At 46.9% G+C, this 22,699-nt stretch overlaps 1 protein-coding gene across 3 annotated transcripts in view; it reads right to left on the bottom strand.

The window, feature by feature from the left end:
- Nucleotides 1–22,699, bottom strand: part of LOC143837327 (IgGFc-binding protein-like) — a 46,671-nt gene that overhangs the window by 5,806 nt on the left and 18,166 nt on the right. For all 3 annotated transcript variants that reach the window (XM_077337007.1, XM_077337008.1, XM_077337006.1), the window contains 5 exons: nt 10,440–11,029; nt 9,027–9,591; nt 7,520–8,121; nt 4,449–5,022; nt 2,672–2,871 (listed from right to left, as the gene is read on the bottom strand). In XM_077337007.1, the coding sequence (XP_077193122.1) occupies nt 2,672–2,871; nt 4,449–5,022; nt 7,520–8,121; nt 9,027–9,591; nt 10,440–11,029 (2,531 nt within the window). The remainder of the gene's footprint in view (nt 1–2,671; nt 2,872–4,448; nt 5,023–7,519; nt 8,122–9,026; nt 9,592–10,439; nt 11,030–22,699) is intronic.

Genomic DNA, 22,699 nt, shown 5'->3' with positions numbered 1-22,699 from the left:
GCTGACCTTCATCACTTCAGCCAGGTGGGTTTGACCCTTCCCTGGGGATCTGAACATTCTGGATGGATGTGGCTTCAAGATTCATCCAGGTTTTGGGCCTTCTTAACCTGTCAATTAAATTATGATCTGACCTAGAATCATAGAATCATAGAGTTGGAAGGTACCTCCTGGGTCATCTAGTCCAACCCCCTGCACTATGCAGGGCATTCACAACCCTATCACTCATCCTCTGTAACCTGCCACCCCCTTGAACCTTCACAGAATCAGCCTCTCTTTCAGATGGCTATCCAACCTCTGTTTAAAAATTTCCAGAGATGGAGAACCCACCACTTCCTGAGGAAGCCTGTTCCACTGAAGAACCACTCTAACTGTCAGGAACTTCTTCCGGATGTTTAGACGGAATTTATTTTGAATTAATTTCATTCTGTTGGTTCTGGTCCGTCCCTCTGGGGCAAGAGAAAACAACTCTGCCCCATTCTCTTCATGGCAGCCTTTTAAAATACTTGAAGGTAGTTATCAGATCTCCTCTCAGTCGTCTCCTCTCCAGGCTAAACAAACCTGCTGTAAGGCAGCTTCTGATTAAGAGGAGAGGCCACAGCTTAATGGTAGAATTAAGCCGTGCAAATTCTTATTTACATGCAGAAAGGTCATCAATCCCTGACGTGTCTAGTTCAAATGATCAGGTAGTGTGCAAAGTGAAAGACCTCAGTTTGAGACCTGGACAGCCACTGCTGGTCAGAATAAGGAAGAGATCTTGACAAACCAATGGTCTACCTGTGCATAAGGCACAGGTCTTATAGAAGGGATGACATTATGGGTCTCTTTGGTTTCTGGTGTTAGTAGCTATTCAATTTGGCTCAGCAAGCTGCAGTTCCTATATTGTTAAAAAATTAGTATGGGCATAACATAGCACACAGGGAAAAGATGTGAACTCTAGAACGTTAACCCAGGTGAACAACAGTGCCTTAGGGAAATTGTATTTATGCTTCCAAAAGTGAGAAAGCAGAATGGGAAAAGGTTGGTGAGGGAAATTGCTATGTCATCTTTTATTTGCGTCAAAATTATTTTGTCTCCACTTATAACCAGATATCGTCCTTATGAAGAAGAAGAGACCTGGTAACGCTGGTCTGTCTCATCCTTGTCTTTCTGATTTATAAGTCTCTGACCTCCTTCTGACCTCTGAGTCCAGGGGCACCTTTAAGGCGAACAAAGTTTATTCAAGGTGTGAGCTTTCATATGCACGAAACTTCATTCTGCTCAAATTGTGTTTTGCTGCTTCAGACCAACATTGCTGCCCACCTGAATCTAACTCGAGCCTAACATTTGTAACTGATATATGCCGCTTTTCCCTACCCGAAGGAGCCTCAAAGCGGCTTACAGTCGCCTTCCCTTTCCTCTCCCCACAACAGACACCCTGTGGGGTGGGTGAGGCTGAGAGCCTGATATCACTGCCCGGTCAGAACAGTTTTATCAGTGCCGTGGTGAGCCCAAGGTCACCCAGCTGGTTGCATGTGGGGGAGTGCAGAATCGAACTGGGCAGTGATATCAGGGCTCTCTCAGCCTCACCCACCCCACAGGGTGTCTGTTGTGGGGAGAGGAAAGGGAAGGTGACTGTAAGCCGCTTTGAGCCTCCTTCGGGTAGGGAAAAGCGGCATATAAGAACCAACTCTTCTTCTTCTTCTTCTTCTGATTTGTAACTAAAATTGTAACTAAGAAGGGGGTGTGACTCAGTGGTGGAGCACCTGCATGTCAGGCTCAAGTTCAACCTCTAGCATCTCCAGCTAAAAGGACCAGGCGTTAGGTGATGTGAACAACCAATGCCTGAGACATTGGCGAGCCAATGCCAGAAGACCATTGCGGAATATGTAGGCTCTGTAGTGTGCATGATTCAGAAACATATGAAGAATATCCTCCAGGGGGCATTAGAGGAGAAGTGTCTTTAGCACACGTTATTATAGGAACTTCCTGGTGCTTTTCAAATTATCTCCTCCTGTGCCCTGATTGGCTCAATTGAAGACTTCCTGTTCCTTTGAGCACACTTCCTCCATGCTTGCCTCCAGAACAGACAGAATGAATGAAAAAGAACAACAGAGTCAGATAGTTAGGACTCTCTCTCCTCTCATTCTATACAAAGTCATTTCTCTTCCAAATAAAGCTATTTTGTTCATTTACACAACTTGGTACTTCTGTCATTTTGCATATTTAAAGTCTGCCAACAGGCCAGGGGTCCCCAGCCTTTTCCAGCCTGTGGACACACTTTGGATGTTGAGACAGTGTGGCAGGTGCAGCACAACATGGCTGCCACAAAATGGCTGTCACAGGATATGGAATCACTCACAAAATGGTTGCAACTGCTTGCTTTCAGTCACAGCGAAGATCCTTTTGCTGCCCAAATATATATATTTTTTAATTTGCACAGTCAATCAAATCTCCAGTGGCCAGTCAGAAGCTTTGCTGGGCAAACGCCCCAGTTGGCTCCACCCACTTTAAAATAAAATGTTTGGTGGGCATCAGGAGAGGTGTTGGCAAGTGCCATGGTGCCCATGAGCATTGTGATGGGAACCCCTGGGGTAGACAATACTTATTTTGATGGACCAGTGACCTGATTCGCTAGAAGGCCATTTCATGTGTCCATGTGTCTCAGCGCCTTCACCATTTGCTTATTACTTGCCTTAAACCACGTGCCATTGTAGAAGCACCGGCACAGGCTCATGGGGACACAGCGGTACTCAGCCATAAAATAGCCCTCGTCGCACTTGCAGCCTTCGGCACAGGTCCGAGGACACTGGGTGATGCTGGTTGCTTCTCTGCAGCCCCTGGGGCAAGGTTTGGTGCACAGGTCATAGTGGCTGTTGGCGGGGCATTTCATGGCTGCAAAGGAGATGCGGGGAGGTTATTATATGATGAGGAAGAGGAACCGTAATGCCTAAGAACTATTTTCTAATATAACTAATATTTTCTAAGAATATATTAACAATATTAACCACAAAGAAATAATAGGGGGGGATAATCACACTGGGGTCATGTTTAAAATCTATCTATCTATCTATCTGTCTGTCTGTCTGTCTGTCTGTCTGTCTGTCTGTCTGTCTGTCTGTCTGTCTGTCTGTCTGTCTGTCTGTCTGTCTGTCTATCTATCTATCTATCTATCTATCTATCTATCTATCTATCTATCTATCTATCTATCTATCTATCTATCCACCCATCTGCCTGCCCGCCCATTGTCTGTCTGTCCGTCCGTCCAACCGTCCATCCAGCTATCTAGCTATCTAGCTATCTAGCTATCATTCTGACTAGTTTCTGCTGCACCCTTTCTTCATGCTTCTGGGGATATGTTGCCATCTCTCTCTTCTTTCTGGCTGCCGAGCCCTCCTTAATCTGTTTTCTGGCCCTTATTTTTCTCCCCAAACCCTTCCACTTTTACCCTTTGCTATCCCCTTGGTGCAAGATTGGAAGCAGCCTGAGCTAGTTGTATGAAATCTGAATGAGCTTCTTTTTCTGCTTTTAGGTATTTAGGCTAGTTGTGGCAAAGAACATGAGACATTTAGCATTTGCCATGAGCTGTTTGCCCTTAGCTCATGACCTTCAGCCCATGGCATTGAGTGAACCAGCCAAGTAGATCCAGGATCAAGATGGATTGCTGTGGATGTATTACACAGATGTACTGTGATCTACAAAGGTACTCAGATGTGTACAGATATGTATAGATGTGCACAGACTAAGAATGATGCATGTAGGCATCCAGTGTCCCCTTCACTTAAAAAATAAATGCGAAGCTGGGAAGGAAAAGGCAGGGGAGGGGAAAGCAGAGAGAGGACAATTCTGGCCTATGATTTTCCTCTCACCCCACTGTGTGAAGCATGTGTTAAGACTGGAAGAAGGGAGAAGGAAGCTGCTGGAGGCAAGGCCAGGCTCATCTTTAACTCCTTCTGATATACGTGCCTATTGCATTACTTAAGGGGGCTTGTAAGGCAGGGAAAATGCCTTCACTGCACAAAAGCTGAAATAAAATGAAGGCTGGACTAAAATGAACCAACTGGAGGTGAAAGGGGCTGTTGCTGCTGAAAACCAATCAATCAGCAGAGACCTCTACACAATATCAGTGCTGGAAGTGTGGCTGGGTTGGGGGGGGGGAGGAGAAAATCCAAAAGAGGCATGAGATCTGTGCCTAGAGAACAGTGCAATGAGCCTGCATTTCTCTGATGAAGTGGGGAAAAAATCCACTCTCAGAGTTGCCGGGGAATAAATAGTGTGACTCTATGGTTGATCCCCAGCACTGCAGATTGAACAAAAACAGCGAGCAGCATCGAAGTAGAGACCGAGGTCAAGTGCAGATGGCTTTTATAAAATGAGCTGAATGAGCTTCGAATGCCCAGTGCAGATAAGATTCTGGTCTCCCTCATGGGAAACCTTCCCTTGGAAAACTAGTTCTAGGAAGAAGCACTTACGACAGAATTGCTCTGTCCTCCAAGGTTTGATTGTGATTCCAGCAGCTTGACAAGCGGTAACATAGCTGTGGATGGACCGACACAGGATAACATTGTTCCCTTGTGCCTTGCAGAGGTCATGCACACAGTTGTTGAAGAAGATGACAGGGCTGATGGTAGAATAGCATGCACTGAAGGGGCCATGAGGTGCCCGCAGTATGCCACACTGGCTGTTGTGCACATAACTGGCCTTCCGGCTCTCGTGGCAAGATCCACACACCGAAGCACTGCAGTCCTGAGTACAGATTGCTGTTGGTTGGTTCACAGTCCAGCTCATTGCAAGGCCTCGGATACTTGCTGTTCTGTCTCCAGTGGGTGTCAAGTAGTCATCCAAAGGCTGGTCATTGTAGTTGCCACACAGGCCACAGACCTGTCTCTGAAAGGAGTGGGGCACGGTGACAACGAGATGGTAGAAATGGTCAAAGGAGATATGCAAGCCAAAGTCTGTCTGCAATATGAGGTTTTCACCATGGTAGAAGACACGCACCCCACCACTAGCCAGGCGGAAAGGCACGGAGTAGGCAGCACCATTTACCTGTGGTGGTAGAGAGAGAGTAAGCATCAAGTAAGGAGACAGTTCAACATAGTAGCCCATTCTTAATTTACCCAAGCTAGTGTCTTATGGATGTGCCTCTTGTGGCGCAGAGTGGTAAAGCAGCCAACATGCTGTCTGAAGCTCTGACCATGAGGCTGGGCGTTCGATCCCAGCAGTCGGCTCAAGGTTGACTCAGCCTTCCATCCTTCCGAGGTCGGTAAAATGAGTACCCAGCTTGCTGGGGGGTAAAATGGTAATGACTGGGGAAGGCACTGGCAAACCACCCCGTATTGAGTCTGCCAAGAAAACGCTAGAGGGCGTCCCTCCAAGGGTCAGACATGACTCGGTGCTTACACAAGGGATACCGTTACCTTTACCCTTTAGTCTCTTATGTAGTTGCACTTCTTGTCTTTGTCTACCAAACCGTCTTTTTAGCTGCTCCCTCCAAATGCCTATCACAAATCCTTTGCCATTCACCATTTGCTCCTCACGTTTATATCCCAGTTCTTTCCCAAGGAGGTCAGAGTGACAAACATCAGTGGAATTATCCCATCTGTTTCCCTCCCATGAAATATTGGAAAAGCCTGATCTGAATAACTAAAGGTAGCCTGATCTTGTGAGATCTCAGAAGCTTAACAGGGTCAGCCCTGTTTAGTACTTGGATGGGGGACTGGCAAGGAAATCAGAGTTGACACAGAGACAGGAAATGGCAAACCACTTCTGAACATCTGCCTTGAAAAATCTAGGTTAGAGGTGGGCAAACTGTGGCTCTCCAGATGTTCACGGACTACATTTACCTTAAGGCAGTGGTTCTCAACCTTACCTTTGTGGCGACTCCAATTTGGTGATGGCTGGTGCAGCGGTGGCAGCAGGGTGCACGTGCATGGGTGGTATGTGCATGTGCAGTGTGGAGGTGGCCATTGCCATGGCTCTACCACCTCCACTGGCCTCCGCTGGCCGCCAGCTGCCGCCTCCACCCGCCCCCGGCCTCTGCCTGCCACTGCCACCCCTCTCTGCCCACAGCCACCGTTGCCCACCACTGCCGCACGCCGTCACCTGCCGCCACGGCCACCCGCCACCGCCTGTCATTGCTGCTGCCCACCACTGCCACGGCGGCGGCAGCGGGCAACCTGGCAACCCCAGGGAAGAGGCCAGGTGACTCCAATTTGGGTCCCGACCCCAAGGTTGAGAACCACTGCCTTAGGAGTCTAGGTAGTCACTATAAGTCAGCTATGACTCAACTGCAAAGCAAAAAAAGGAACAAATTTACTTTGTTTTCTTAATTTATATCCCTGCTTTTCTGCCAGCAAGGGACCAAAAACAGCTGACATCACTCTCTTCTACACTGTTTTATCGTCACAACAACATTGCAAGGTAAGTCAGGCTGAGCGTGGCTGGCTAGACCAAGACCACCTTGCAAGTTTTCATGGCAGAGGGGAGATTCGAACCTGAGCATCAGAACAGTTTCATCAGTGCCGTAGCGAGCCCAAGGTCACCCAGCTGGCTTCATGTGGGGGAGCACAGAATCTAACTCGGCATGCCAGATTAGAAATCCGCACTCCTAACCACTACACCAAACTGGCTCTCCATGGTTTTCCATGGGCCCCTGCGGATGAGAGGACTAGCTTTTCTGCTCCCCAATGGAAGAAGATCAACAAGATCTTGGGAGGCAGCTGAAACTAATGGGGGCATAAGTGGGTTTTCTCTTCGATTCTGCCCGTCAGATGAAGAGAAATGAGTGCAGAGCTGAAGATAATGGAGGTGAACCACTGGCTGCATTGATGATGCCAGCAGGTGGGATTTAGATTCTGGGACCATGGGATAGGTTTCCAGAAAAAGGCCTTCTAGCAGAGGATGGGCTTTACTTATCCAAGATGAGGAAGACTGTGTTTGGCAGGAACCTGGAGAGATTCATCAAGAGAGCTTTAAACTGAAGTCACAAGGGGAAGGAGATCTCCAACTTAGGGATTCTAATGTAGGAGAGCAAATACTGATGGCTCATCTGGGAAGGATGGATCAAATAGAACCAAGCCCCTCGCTTGAGGGGCTTCAGGTGCCTGTATACCAATATACCAATGCCTGAAGCATGAGGAATAAAAAGAAAGAGCTCGAGCTCACACACACACGCAAACACACACACACACAGACACACACACAAAAGAAGAATGGGGGGGAAAGCCCCTTTGTTGTTGTTGTTGTTAGTTGCGAAGTCGTGTCCGACCCATTGCGACCCCATGGACAATGATCCTCCAGGCCTTCCTGTCCTCTACCATTCCCCAGAGTCCATTTAAGTCCATTTAAAAGCCCCTTACCATCCTCCAAATTTCCACATGCTCCTTGCGTTCTCCCCAGCTGCCCCAAGAGCTTGTTCATTTGCACACACTAGCCTTGGGACTCAGGCCAGAACTCTTTGGCTCCACCTATTCTCCCAAATTCCCCACCATTCATGTCTTACCAACGTACAGCCATGACCCCCCATGTCAGTCACACGTCTCACCTGGATGAAGCCTCTCTTTTCCCGCATCACGACGAAGGTGTTCTGATGAGCGGTGACAGACACGGACTTGGTGACGGAGACCTTGCCCCGGGACCGCCTCTCATTCTCCACGTGGACCGCAAAGGAGGGAGTGGAGTGCTTGTGCGTGCAGCTCTGTGCTAAGATGTAAGTGCAGTTGCTCTGGATGTCATAGGTGAGGCCGTCGAAGGTAAGAAAGTGGGGATCGCCAAACACGTGGCAAGTCCCCGTCTTGGCCATGTGGGAGTAGCACGTCTGCACACCATCCATGAGACGACACTCTGCGGGAGCGTCGCAAGAAGAAGGCTGGCATCGCATGATGCCGCCAGCATGGCAGACACATTGCTCCTTGCAGAACCCATTGGGATAGAAGGACTCGCCTGCTTTGTAGTAGAAGCCTTGGTGGAGGCAACCACACTGGGCGATGGGGACACACCTGTCCCCACTCAAGACAAAGCCTGTGTCACACTCACACCCCTCGTGACACATATCATCGCAGACTGCCTGGTCAAAAAGATTGCGGCATGTGACGGGGCAACTGTTGGCACAGATTTCGTAGTGGCTGTTTGCTGGGCAGTCCGGCCCTAGAAGACAAGAAGAGATCAGAAACATGGTTAAGTTCATGGTTTTGGTTTCAACCTTTAAGGCCAGATGTGGTGGGTGGGTCCTACCTATCTGCGGAAATGCTTGCCTGACTATGCCCCTCGCAGGGCTTTATGATCTGCGGGTAGGAATTTGCTAGCATAGCTTGGTTGAGGTACTGCTGGAGATTTGGGGATGGGCCCTGGGGAGGACAGGGACCTCGGTGGGATGCATTGCCGAAGTTCACCCTCCGAAGCAACCATTTTCTCCCAGGGGAACTGATCCCGGTAGTCTGGAGATGAACTGTAATTCCAGGGGTTCTCCAGGTCCCACCTGGAGATTGACATCCTTACAAAGAAGTCAAATAATTATCTTCAAAATTAGATTAAGAAAAAGAAGAGTTGGTTCTTATATGCTGCTTTTCTCTACCCAAAGGAGTCTCAAAGCAGCTTACAGTTGCCTTCCCTTTCTTCTCCCCACAACAGACCCCCTGTGAGGGAGGTGAGGCTGAGAGAGCCCTGATATTCCTGAAGAAAAACAGTCGGTTCTTATATGCCACTTTTCTCTACCCAAAGGAGTCTCAAAGTGGCTTCCAATCACCTTCCCTTTCCTCTTCCCACAACAGACACCCTGTGAGGGTGGTGAGGCTGAGAGAACCCTGAGATTACTGCTTGGTCAGAACAGCTTTATCAGTGCTGTGGCGAGCCCAAGGTCACCCAGCTAGCTGCACGTGGGGGAGGAGTACAGAACCAAACCCTGCTAACCAGATTAGAAGTCCACACTCCTAACCAGGACACCAAACGGGCTCTCCCCTTGAATACCTCCCCCCCCTGTTCTTTTCTGCTATTGTTCCGTGGCAGTAACCTTGGTTTAATTCCTGAATGCTTTCCTGGCTACACAGACTTACGGCAGAAGCTGGGGGATCTCCACTCATTGATCTTGGCCCCAGCTGCTTGGCAAGCTGCCACATAAGAGGAAATGATGCGACATATGACACTTTTGTCGGCCCTGTTGGAGCAGTGGTCAAAGACACAGTCTCGGAAGTACAAGGTAGGCAGGACCTTGCTGTGGCAGTCCCTGAAGGGGCCATGCTGATCTAATAGGATGCCACACTCTTTGCCCTTCCTCTGGGTGAGCTCCACCTGCCCAATATCAGCACATTCTTTCTTTTCCATCTCTGTGCAGCCTGGGATGTCCCGAAGCTTCCAGGTTCTCCCAAAGTCTCTGGGATTCGGTACAGACACTCCTCTCTGGTTCTGCATGTCGTCATCCCGAAACCCATTGAAGTTGCCACATAAGCCACACAGACGACCGGCGTAGGTTCCTGGCACTTTGAGATGGATGTTGTTCTTCCAGTCAAACCTCACGGTCAATCCAAATTCCGTCTTGATCACAAGATCCCAGCCCTGGTAGTAAATGGAGACTCTGCCATGTTCAATGTTGTAAGGCAGGTTGATCAACAAGCCGTTGAGCTGGAGAAGCATGGGAGAGAAACAGAAGAGTGTCATTCTTGTCCCTTCATGTTATCCTTACAAGAAAAATGTCTGGGAGGCAAGTTAGGCTAAGGGAGAGGGACTGGCTCAGGATCATTCAGACAACTACAGAATCTCATAATCCTAGAGTGGGAAAGGGCCATACAAGCCATCTAGTCCAACCCTCTGCTCAATGCAGGTTCAGCCTAAAGCATCCAGGATAAGGATCTCTCCAGCCACTGCTTGAAGACTGCCAGAGAGGGGGAGCTCAACACCTCCTTAGGCAGCCCATTCCCACTGCTGAACTAGACTCATAGAATCCTAGAGTGGGAATGGTCCAGGCAGACCATCTAGCCCCACCACCCCGCCCAATGCAGGGTCAGCAGAAAACATCCAGGATAAGTCTCTGTCCAGCCACTGCTTGAAGACCACCAGGGAGGGGGAGCTCCCCACCTCCTTAGGCTGCCCATTCCACTGCTGAACTACTCTGAGTGTGAAATCCCCCCCCCCCCGGATATCTAGCCGGTACCGTTCTCCATGTAGTTTGAAACCATTACTGTGGGTCCTATCCTCTGCTGCAAACAGGAACTGTTCCCTGCCCTCCTCCTGTGACCTAGAGCCCACTTCCTAGAGTCCACTTTCCAAACCGGTAATCTTTTCCAGGTGACTTGAAAATCAGTCGTAATTGCGGGACAGCAGTCATAACAACTCTGGCTACCATTTTCTCTAGAAGAAAATCCTCTAGGGATCAGTTATCTAGGGATCTGTTATAATTCCAGGAGATTTGGTGACTACATCTTGAAGCTGGTGACTCCAGGCAAAGACAGAAAGTGCTATGGGGTACTTACCAAGACTTTGCTGTGTTGGACTAAGATAGTAATCCCATAGACCGTTACTTCGATGACCTTATTGGCAGAGGGATCCCTGGGCCCCCCCAGTTCATGTTGCACAAGGACTTGGAAGTGAGTGAGATTGGTTCTTCTGTGGCAGAGTTCAGCCAGGCGATAAACACAGGTCCCATAGAAGTCATAGTGCAACCCGTCAAAGGTGACATAATGCAACTGGCCTAGGGTAGAGCAGGTGCTGTAACTGATGGGGTAGCAGCTCCTGACACCATTGTCCACACGGCATCCTGACCTCTCCCCACACTGGGCTCCCTGGCAGAATACTCTCCTGTCTTGCGGTCTACACAAGCAAAGTCTGTGACAATGTTGGTCATCCCAGAATTGCTCATTTGGGTTGTAGAGGTGACCCTGGTGGGTGCAGCCACATCGGTCTTTAGGAATGCACCTGCCACTATCCAACACATAGTCTGGGTCGCACTCGCAAGTTTCCATGCAAGGTAAGCGGCACTTCTTTGGAGCGTCAAAGTTGTTGCAGGTGGCAGGACATGCTGAGCCACAGGCCACATACTGGCTGTTCTCAGGACACAAGAGGGCTGTCAAAGGGAAGGAGAGTCATCAGCCACACAGGAATTCACTTTTAGTTTAGCCCAAAGCCTTCTGTATCCAGAAGGTTTAAGGCAAATTTCAGACATTTTTGTACACAAAATCTGTCCTAAAGTTCAGCCCACAATTGAACAGGGTACAAGGCATGCTATTTATAATGGGGTATACGAACAGTGTATTAAATTCTAAATAAATAAATAAATAAATAAATACCCAAAAATATTGGTGGGAAATTGCTGAAAACTGTTTTTAAATATATGAAGATATTAAATCTGGAAGACAGTTGCAGAATATACCATCCAGAGGAAAGAGACTACTCCTTTTACTCTGCTAGACCACCCATATTCAATAATTGTATGTGCTGGGTTTCTAAAGCCTTTATTCCAAAAATTAAGAAGATAGAACTATTACCAAAAACATCAGCAGATCATAACCCAATAAAAATTCTTTTGAAAGGAGAAAAAAGAAAAAAAGTTGAAAAATTCCCCAAGAAATGTACATCAGAAAAAGTACGCCAGAAGTACCCCAGAAATATAAACTAGAGGTGGCAGAATTTTTTTGCTTTTAGCTACACAAATTATATCACAGCAACAATGATTTGGGAAATTAGCAAAGTTTATATTAGGGGAACATTGATAGGAATTGCAGCCAAAAATAACAAGGGGAAAAATAATTAGTTAAGAATTTAACATACCACGTGAAAAGTGTAGAACAAGAACACAAATCAACAGGACTTAAAAAGAAATTGAAGGAATTAAGAAAATTAAGAGTTGATTAAAAAAATCAAGTTTCTAAAGCAGAGACGTTTTGAACATGTGAATAATCCAGGCAGGTATGTGGCACACTGTTTAAGAAAAGAAAATGGAAAAAGAAGGATTCTGGGAATCAAATGAGGTCAACAGATTGTCTGTACTGTCAAAGAGATACAAGTAGAGATAAATAATTTTCAGACATTTCTATAAAGCAGACTGTAAAGAACATGAAGCTTTATAAAATTACATAAAAGGGACACCAGTGAAAAAGCTTTCATTTGAACAAAAGAACCCCTTACATCAAAAAAATAATGACACAAGAAATAAATTATGCCATAAAAGCTCCTGGCCCAGATGGTTTGACTAAAGCTTATTAAAAATCCTTTGAAGCAATTTAACTGTTCCTTTACATAAAATCATGAATTAAATCCAATAGACTTACTGCAAACTTACCGCAATAGACTTACCACAGCAAATACTATATTAATTCACAAAGAATCTGCTATCACTGCAAGCCTATAGACCAATATCTCTTTTAAATTTGGATGATACATTTTTCACAACAATAATGGCTGAAAGGCTAAGAAGGTGAATCACAGATGTTATACATGAGGATCAGACAGGATTAATTCCTGTTATATTTCAAATGTGACTGAATATTCGAAGAATGTTTTTAGATGCTGAAAAAAGCTTTTGACAATGTTTCTTGAAAATTCATGATAGAAGTCTTGAAACACCTTCTATATGGGTATTTTTTAAAAAGTGGATTCAAAGTATTTATGTGAAACAGTATGCAAGACTTATAATAAACATATCTCTATCTGAAAAGATTGAAATTGAAAAAGGAAACTGACAAGGGTGCCCAATTTCACCCTCAGAGTTTGTTTTAGTTTTGACAATTTTAGCAGTCAGATTAAGGAAGGATCAAAATATTACTGGAATAAATAATATTTAAGAGAAAAACAAATCTTATTTATTTATTTATTTGGATTTGAAAAATTATTCTGATGATGTGGTTATTTGAGTAACTAATCCTGTTAATGAAATGTGTAATGGATCAAATTTGTAGGTTTGGATAATTTCCTGGATATAAAGTAAATAAAAGCAAGACAAAGATAATATTGTTAAACATGACAAGGAAGAGGAAGAACTAATAGAAAAATCAATGGGATGTGCCTAAAAACCAATTAAATATTTGGGAGTGAATGTAATATACCAAAGTGATAAAGTGTGTAAGGAAAATTATCAGAAGTCAAAAATAACAGAAGATAGACAGACATGGAAAAATGAAAAATGAAAAACATTCTTAGTTAAATTGAATGTTATGTTTCAAATGTTACTGATACTACATCATTAACAACTGTGTTACTGACACAGTTATTAAATCTTGGCAAAGAGCAATAAACAAATTTACATGAAATGGGAGAAGTCCAAAGATAAGATTCAAGGTGCTGCAAGATGAATAAACATGGAGGCATGTCAGGATGACAGACTTGAAATAAACACTTCTCTTGTAGAAAGGAAAGTTTGTTTATTCAAAGCAGTTCTTCCAGGATTCACATAGCCAAAACTGGCAAACAGGGCACAAGCAACAGTTTTTATCCACGAACTCTTCCTGCCAATGCAAGTTCTCATACCCCATAGACACAACACCCCCCATCCCAGGTGCCAAGCTGGGAGCTTTGCCAAGACACATAGAAGCCCCAGCATCAACCTTGGAGAGCACAGCAACAGCTACAACATTGATACCATAATGAACAAAGAGACAGTTAAGGGTTGCAGGGTTACAGCAAGTTTTAAAATCTTAACAATGGCTACCCTTCAGCTAACTAGAAACATACATCATGGCAGAAACCTTGGCGTTCTGACATTCCGCCCCTCCAAAAATCACTCCCACAACTCATTCCTTTCACCCAGCCTCCCTTGGAGCAGGCTTTGAAGGAAAAGCACGATATAACTCCCGCACTAGATGAGGGGCCTGTACATTTCCCACCGCTACCCACTCCTTATCCCCCATAGGAAATTCTTTCCAGTCCACCACATATTGAAGTTTGCCACGGTGCCAGCGAGAATCAAGGATTTGTTTCACTTCATAGTGGGTGTCTTTATTGACAAAAACAGGAATAGGTGAAGCAGAAGCTTGATGCCACTCATCTGGAGGCGGGGCTTTCTTCAGGCGGCTGGAATGAAATACAGGGTGAACATGAGTATAAGTTTTTGGCAGCTGCAATTCCACAGTAACATAATTAATAAGTCTGACCATTTTAAAAGGCCCCACATCAATTTTCGTGAAGGTTGGTGGCAGCGCAGATTTTTTGTAGACAAATACGCCAGGTCGCCTATCTTCCAGAGGGGGGATGAAGGGGGCTGGGCTTCATTTTTTTAATCTGCCTGGCCTTTATAAGATTTCTTAGCTGCCTCCAGTATCTGCAAAATGTCCATCCAGGCATCAGCTATTCAACCTGCTCACCCCTTCAGGGCCGTGGAACAGTCCGTGGGGGGGGGGGGGATCCATGTAGGAACCGTGATTAAGTCAGTCTCGTACACCGCGTGGAAAGGGGACATCCCCGTGGACGCATGTACCCCATTGTTATAGGCAAATTCTGTGACTGGGAGCAGGGATGCCCAATCAGATTGTTGATAATTGGTAAAACACCGCAGATATTGTTCCAAGATCTGGTTTACCCTTTCAGCTTGGCCGTTCGTTTCCGGATGATAACCAGATGTGAGCGCCTGCTCTACCCCCAATGTCTTTAGCAGTTCTTTCCAAAATTTGGCAATGAACTGTGAGCCTCTATCATACAAACTTCTAGTTGGCAAACCATGTAGTTTGTACACGTGATTAATGAACAGTGATGCTAGTTTGGTTGCAGAGGTCACATTGGCACAAGGGATGAAGTGAGCTTGCTTCGAAAAAGCATCCACAACAACCCACACCACCATCTTCCCATTACTGGGAGGTAGGTCAGTAATAAAGTCCACGGTTATTTCTCTCCAGGGTGCAGTAGAAGTTGGCAGGGGGTGTAGTAGTCCTTTCTGCTTGTCTCCCTGGTTCTTGGCTGTGATACACACCCAACACCCTTGGACATATTTCTCCACATCCCCTCTCAGTGAGGGCTACCAATAATGCTGCCTAACCAAATGTAGAGCTTTTATGAATCCAAAATGGTCTGCAGGCTTAGAATTGTGGCAAAGTTTTAAAAATTTTCCATGTGCCACAGCTGGCACATAGACCTGGCCACCTTTACAAAACTCCTCCTCCCTTTCCTGAAGGGTGTTTCAGAGGCGGGGAAATTCAGGATCTTTTGCCATCTCCCGGTGAATCCACCCTCCAGGGGAAGGCGGTCCTGTAGCAGCTTGACTGCATGTCACTGCAGCCAACCCCAATTCGGAGGGGCTGAACACTGTATCCACCAATGGCTCTCGCTTGCTTTCATACTGTGGTAGGCGGGACAGCCCATCAGCGAGAAAGTTCAGTTTACCCGGCAAATGGTGCAGTGTAAAAGGAAACCAGGAAAAGAATTCTGCCCACCACATCTGCTTGGCCAAAAGGGAGCAGGGCTGCTGCAAGGCCTACAAATTCTTATGATCTGTTCATGCTTCAAAAGGGATGGGGGACCCCTCCAGCCAATGTCTCCATGTTGAAAGGGCCAGTTTAACTGTGGCTGCCTCCTTTTCCCAAATGGCCCAATTTCTTTCTGCACTGCTTAATTTCTTTGAAATATGAGCCAAAGGGTGCAAGCGGTCATCCTCCCCTTTCTGCAGGATCACAGCCTCCATGGCCACATTGCTGGAATCTACATGGATTACAAAGGCCTTCTGAGGGTCTGCATGGCGCAATATAGGTTCTGTGGTGAACAACACCTTTAAGGTTTCAAAAGCCCTCTGATATGCTTCTGCCCACAGTGTTAGATTTCAACGCCTTCAACCCCCCTTTTGTCTTGAGTAGATCCGTGAGGGGAAGAGCAACCCTGGCAAAGTGGGGAATAAAGGTATGATAAAAAATTACGAACCCCAAGAATATTTGGTGTTGCTTCTGGGTTCTTGGATCCTCCCAGTTTAACAAGTCTTTTACTTTATTAGGGTCCATTTCTATTACTTTAGGGGAGATACGGTACCCTAAGAAGTCCACACTTTCTTTATGGAATTCACAGTTTAGCATACAGGTGGTTGTCCCTCAGTCTTTTCAGCACCTCCCTTACTAGGTGCATATGCTGGTCCCGGTTTTCAGAATACAACAAAATATCATCCAAAAACACCAGGGCTCCTTTATATAATAAATCATGCACCACTTCATTAATTAAATTCATGAACACACCGGGTGCGCAGGATAATCTGAACGGCATCATGCGGCACTTGAATTGGACCAAAGGTGTGTTAAAGGCAGTCAAATGTTCATGGCCTTGGTGAAAATCTTACCCTTCCCCAGCTGCCCTAATAAATCCTTAATTAATGGGAGAGGATAGGCGCTCGAAGTTGTTGTTGTTGTTGTTACGTGCGAAGTCGTGTCCGACCCATCGTGACCCCATAGACAATGATCCTCCAGGCCTTTCTGTCCTCTACCATTCCCCGGAGTCCATTTAAGTTTGCACCTACTGCTTCAGTGACTCCATCCAGCCACCTCATTCTCTGTTGTCCCCTTCTTCTTTTGCCCTTGATCGCTCCCAGCATTAGGCTCTTCTCCAGGGAGTCCTTCCTTCTCATGAGGTGGCCAAAGTATTTGAGTTTCATCTTCAAGATATGGCCTTCTAAAGAGCAGTCAGGGTTGATCTCCTCTAGGACTGACCGGTTTGTTCGCCTTGCAGTCCAAGGGACTCGCAAGAGTCTTCTCCAGCACCAGAGTTCAAAAGCCTCAATTCTTTGACGCTCGGCCTTCCTTATGGTCCAACTTTCGCAGCCATACATTGCAACTGGGAATACCATAGCCTTGACTAAACGCACTTTTGTTGGCAGGGTGATGTCTCTGCTTTTTAGGATGCTGTCTAGATTTGCCATAGCTTTCCTCCCCAGGAGCAAGCGTCTTTTAATTTCTTTGCTGCAGTCCCCATCTGCAGTGATCTTGGAGCCCAGGAAAATAAAATCTGTCACTATCTCCATTTCTTCCCCATCTATTTGCCAGGAATTGAGAGGGCTGGATGCCATGATCTTTGTTTTCTTGATGTTGAGTTTCAAGCCAACTTTTGCACTCTCCTCCTTTACCCGCATCAAGAGGCTCTTTAGTTCCTCTTCACTTTCTGCCATTAGAGTGGCAGAAGTAGAAGTAGACATGGCATTTAGCCCCCGATAGTCCGTGCACAATTGGAGGGAGCTGTCTTTTTTCTTAACAAAGAGCACAGGGGCAGCCATATGGGAAGTGGTGGGGCAGATAAAGCCCTGCTCCAAATTCTTGTCCAAGAATGCCGTAACTCCATCATTTCTCTGGGACTCATGGAATACAACTTGGATTTGGGCAGCAGTTCCCCTGGCTTGAGTTCAATGGGGCAATCAGTTTTTCGGTGGGAGGGTTGTCACATTCATGCTACTTGAATACCTCCATCAAATCACAATAGTCCTCTGGGAGCCCTCGCAAGGCCAGCTGGCACAGCACTGCATACTCCTTCTACCCTTCCACGGCAGCTTCTGGGGTAGATCCCTGGCAATGGTGCTGGTAACCGGGATCACTGAATGACAGGACTCATGAATGCCAGTGTACACTGGGGTCGTGCTTATGCAACCAGTCCTTTCCCAGTACAAAGTGAAATGCCGCTTTTGGGGCCACAATGGGTTGTATGCACTACCAATGCTCCTCAATGCCTAAATTTAGAGGCAGAGTGCGGGACACGGCTGCGCCCCCTTTGGAGAATTCCCCATCCATCTAGGTGAAACGTATTGGTTTTCTTAAGGGCTCCACACCTACACCTAGGGATTGCACCATTAGAGGGTGCAATAGTCCGGGTGCACCCACAGTCCAGGATCCCCTGCATCCTGAAACCAGTCCCAGTGGCAGGGTCCGATAATGTCACAGGGATAAGCAGAAGGGGAATGGGATTTACTGAGTGATTGCCCTTGCCTCTGACCTGTTGGTGGGGCTTTCTTACAACAGGTCTGCCCCATTTCCCGACGGCTCGCGGGTGTAGTTGTATTCCTTCGACCCTGCGCTTGATGCAGAATCCAAAGGCTCGGTCAAGGGGGTGAGCAGCGCCCGGACGGTTCTTCTTCCCAACTGCACTCTTTTCACTGCCGGTGTGGAAGGTTTGGCCACCATCTTCCCAGGTGTCTTTCCTCCTGCTGCGGCTGATGGTTTCTCCTTCTTAGAAGGACAGTCTGCCAGAAAGAGCCCCTGGCCACCGCATCCCAAGCACAGGCCTTTTTCTTGACATCTCGTCCTTTCGGCGGCATCTGGTCTTGGAGTCTTGCTTACCAGTGTCTTCTTCTCAATGTTTGGCTCTTTGGGTTTTTTTTCTATGGTTCCCTTGTTGCTGAGGTGGGCGAGGATATGCATCCGGCGCTCGATTTCTCCAGCCATGAGAACCCAAACCATGAGAGTGTTAGCCTGGGCTTGGTTGAGGCACTTTTCCAGCAGGTCCCAACGAAGCCCAACTCGAAAGGCATGGATCTCCAACCACTCCGGAACGTGGGTCACCAATCACCTGAATTCCCTGGTGTACTGGGCCACCGTCATGGACCCCTGCTTCAGGTGTATTAGGTCTTCCAAGGCCGATTCCACCTCCAGTGGGTCCTCGAAACGCTCATGGAAAGCTCGCTAGAACAAGTCGAAGTTGTGGACCTCTGGCGCCGCTCATTTACCACTTAGCTGCGTCTCTCTCCAGGGTTTCTCCCACAAAGCCACCCTCTCCACTCCATCCTGTAACAAATAGTCCATCATGTAGCCCTGCAGCTGAATCATAAAATGAGCGAAAGTATTGGGAGAGCCGTCATATCGGGTGCAAAACCAGCACATCCATTGCCAGAGGTCCCCCTCTGGTGCTGGCACCGGGGAAGCAGGCAGGTTTGGCTGTACTGGTAGCTGTTGCAGCTGGAAAGGCAGCTGAGGAGGTTGGTTTGGTTGAGGCGGCTGGGCTGGCTGCTCAGGCTGCAGCTGCTGGGCCAGGGATGGGGGTACCCCGGGAGGCTACGCCCCTCCCGGGTAAGTTGTGTCCCCTTCTGGACGGAGGATCGGCTGACCCATCTTGGCCAGGAAATAACGGGTGGCTCACTGCACCTCTGCATCCTGCGAGGCCGTCAGAGTGGCCATCCAGTCACCCACTCGGTCCCTCAGCTCCAGGACTTCCAGGGTAGCCACGGACTCCACATCTGGCACTGCTTGGGTTGCCCCATACAGCCACCTTGAGGTGGCGACCTCATCATACTTGGTGGTGACATATTTCCCACGGTGCCCTGTGATGAATCGTGCCATGGAGGTGTCGCACCACAACGGGGATCCCAACATGCAGGACACCCCCGACCGACGATCTTCAAAGAACAATACTCGGGATCATACCACCGGATATTCTGGGGTCCCCACATCAGGCCTCCTAGATGCCTCCGTGGTGCTGGTGTCTCCCGCAGCTCCCGCAACTCCATCACCAGCCCCGTTATCTGCACCCCCATCGAGTGCGGGGGTGTCACTGTCGTTGGACATCTCGGCTATTTATTAAGACCGGTAGATGACTGACAATAGGAGTTTGGGCTAACTGTCAGGATGACAGACTTGAAATAAACACTTCTCTTGTAGAAAGGAAAGTTTGTTTTCAGCTAACTAGAAACATACATCATGGCAGAAACCCTGGGGCTCTTACAAGGCATACAGCAGAGAAGGAAGGCTTGCTGGCCACAAAACTAGTTCAATGTTTACCTAATTATTGTGATGACTGGGCAATATTTTGGACATATGATGAAACGTCAGACAAACAGGAGATATCTGGAACTCCTGTCCTGTCCTCCTAGTATCTGCGAGTCTAAGAATAATCGTCAAGCATTTGCAAGTCTAATATGCAACAATAGCAAGTTGGTAAAAGCCAGTGAAGTTCTCTATTGTTAGCTGGGCATGGCGCCATGTTTTTAGACACCGTGCCAGAAAAAGAAAAAAGCTGTTTCGGTTTGTATTGCACTTATCACTTTAATCGCTGCGCATTATTTGTATGTTCAATATCAGTTGATGGCTTTTGATATGTAAATTTGTATAGTTACTGTCAGCATCTAAATTTTTGGCCTTGCTTACACAGTGGATTTTTGTTTTCGGTGGTTTGTACTCACTGTGTACCATTGTTGAGATTGTCAAAAAACATCTGGCAAAATGGACATCATTGAAAACCAATTAATTCATTTTTAAAGAACAAGCAGGAGAAAAGAAGAAAGATAACTGAAAGCAGAGGAAGGAAGAAGAAACCTTTGGCTTAAAAGAGATCTCGGTTCTGAGAACCACCTTTTCCTTCTGGAATACACAAAATCCTGGCTTTGTCGAAAGTGTGCCCAGTTCCGATCTCAATTCGAGCAAGGGTTACTGCTACCAGGAACACAGTTTTTAAGGTGAGATTCCTAATGGAGATTTTGCTAATGGTCTTAAAGGGCTCTTTGATAAGGGCCTGTACAACAGTGTTTAGTGATGCATCTGAGGAGGTTGCTTAGCTGTTACCCCTCAGAATCATAGAATCATAGAGTTGGAAGGTACCTCATGGGTCATCTAGTCCAACCTCCTGCACTATGTAGGACCCTATGGCTCATCCACTGTAACCTACCACCCCCTTGAACCTTCACAGAATTAGCCTCTCCGTCAGATGGCTATCCAGCCTCTGTTTAAATATTCCCAAAGATGGAGAACCAACCACCTCCTGAGGAAGCCTGTTCCACTGAGAAACCGCTCTGTCAGGAACTTCTTCCAGATGTTTAGATGGAATTTCTTTTGAATTAATTTCATCCCATTGGTTCTGGTCCCTCCCTCTGGGCCAAGAGAGAACAACTCTGCTCCATCCTCTATATTGGCACCCTTTTAAATACTTGAAGGTGGTTATCAGATTCCCTCTCAATCGTCTCCTCTCCAGGCTAAACAGACCATGCTCCCCCAACCTTTCCTCATACGTCTTGATCTCCAAACCCCTCACCATCTTTGTTGCCTTCCTCTGGACATGCTCCCACTTGTCTACATCACTCTTCAACTGTGGTGCCCAAAACTGAACACGGTACTCCAAGTGAGGCTGAATCAGAGCAGAGTGAGTACCTTAAATTGTGTTTTTTAATGGGTGTTTCCTAACTCTAGTTAGGAAACCCCTTAATAACTGAAAGGATTGTGGTGAGAGCCACAACCTATCTTCTCAGTGTTGTAGCCCTTAATCCCCATGATGCGCCTACCTGTAGAATGCTCAATATCATGCCTATCCTGGGCGGAAAACAGTCAGTTTTCTTCCTTTTGCAACATCTTGTGAATCCTTTCGAAGAAGAGTTGTTAATTTGAATCATGGATGGTTTCCTAGATGCCAAAATGGTGTCTACTATGTTGCTGTCACCTTTCTTGTGAAGTGTCATCTGTTGAGCTTCCTGGAGGTTAGCCTGTACCACCTGGGATCTGGATGCCAGACTGGACCTTCCATCAGTAGATCTGGCAAAACTGGAAGGTACAAAGGTTCTGCTTTTGTCAGCTGGACTATCAGTGAAAACCACGGCCTCCTCGGCCAAAAGGTGGCCACTAGAATTGCCTTCTGCCCTCTGACCCAGCAATGAAATCTGGGGAGGACTGTCTTCAATGGAACTGTGTAAAGCAGACCTTGTGGCCAGATTGAAGACAGGATGTCAACTATTTCCACTTCTCTGTGGTGATATCTGGAACAGAATCTGCTTGTCTTCCAATTGCAAATAGATCCATGACTGGTGTTCCAAAGGAGTGCGTGATCAGAGAGTAGGACTTTGAGTTCCGTTCCCATTCCCCCTCTTGGATCATCTTGGGACTCAACCAGTTGGCCTGGACATCGTTTACACCTTGGATGTATTCCGCCTTCAGTGACAGGAGGTGATTTCTCTTCCTCTTGGTGTAGGGTGAATTAATATTATTCCCCTTGATGTCTGATGCAAGATTTGACCAAGATATTGTCCGTTCTGACTATGAGATGTACTCATAGTTCTTGAACACTGATGCCTTGATATAGATCAACCACCCATTCTTGTTTGGAACAGGCTTGGATCTCCTCAGGAGAGAGGGAGATGCCAAAATGGCTACTGGGCGCCATAGTGGGAATAGTCTTTTCGCACCTATTTTGTAAGTGCTAGCATCTTGGCCCACTCTCCTCCCCTGCATTGGTTGTGGCAGCCCAAATCAGACCATTGCCCACCAAGCCTGCTACCTCCTTCGGTTCCATCTCAACTAGAGTCGATTGGGAGGCTTTTCCCTCCATAAAACCATCCTGGAAAATCCCATCCACCATTTTGCAGATAGATGCAGACTTCCTTTGCCTTTTTTTAAGAGAGAAGAAGGGGATTAAAGAGGAAAGGAGCAAGAAAAACGCAAAGGGAAATCAAGGAGTAAAGAAAAATCAACACAAGGTAAGAAATAGAAGGGAATAACGTTGAGGTAAGATGGCCACAGATAGGTCCTAACTTGCTGCAAACAGCTGGCTCCTGAGAAAAGGACACTTCACCTCACAGGAAGCGGAAGAAAAGCCTGATCCTGCCTCCCTGGAGATGAGTGATATGGCCATACGTGGTCATGCTGCCCCGTCCGTCCAACCCTCCCTCCTTCCCTCCCAATGGTCATTGATGGGTCTGGAGGGGGTGAAAAGGGGAGGGTGCTCAGGTGGGCTTGAACACAGCTATGTTTCCCAACCATATTCTGCATGGTCGCACCATTTCTGGGGGTTCTCGGAACCTGCAGGAGTTTTTCAATGCTAAAAAGTTGAGAAAGGCTGGTCTAGTTCTGTACAGCAGATCTCATATCTTGTT

The sequence above is a fragment of the Paroedura picta genome, chromosome 5 (genome assembly GCF_049243985.1).
Source record: "Paroedura picta isolate Pp20150507F chromosome 5, Ppicta_v3.0, whole genome shotgun sequence".
In the NCBI taxonomy this organism is placed as follows: Eukaryota; Metazoa; Chordata; class Lepidosauria; order Squamata; family Gekkonidae; genus Paroedura; species Paroedura picta.
Note: the sequence above shows the minus strand (reverse complement) of the source record. Positions and strands in the feature narration are given on the sequence as shown.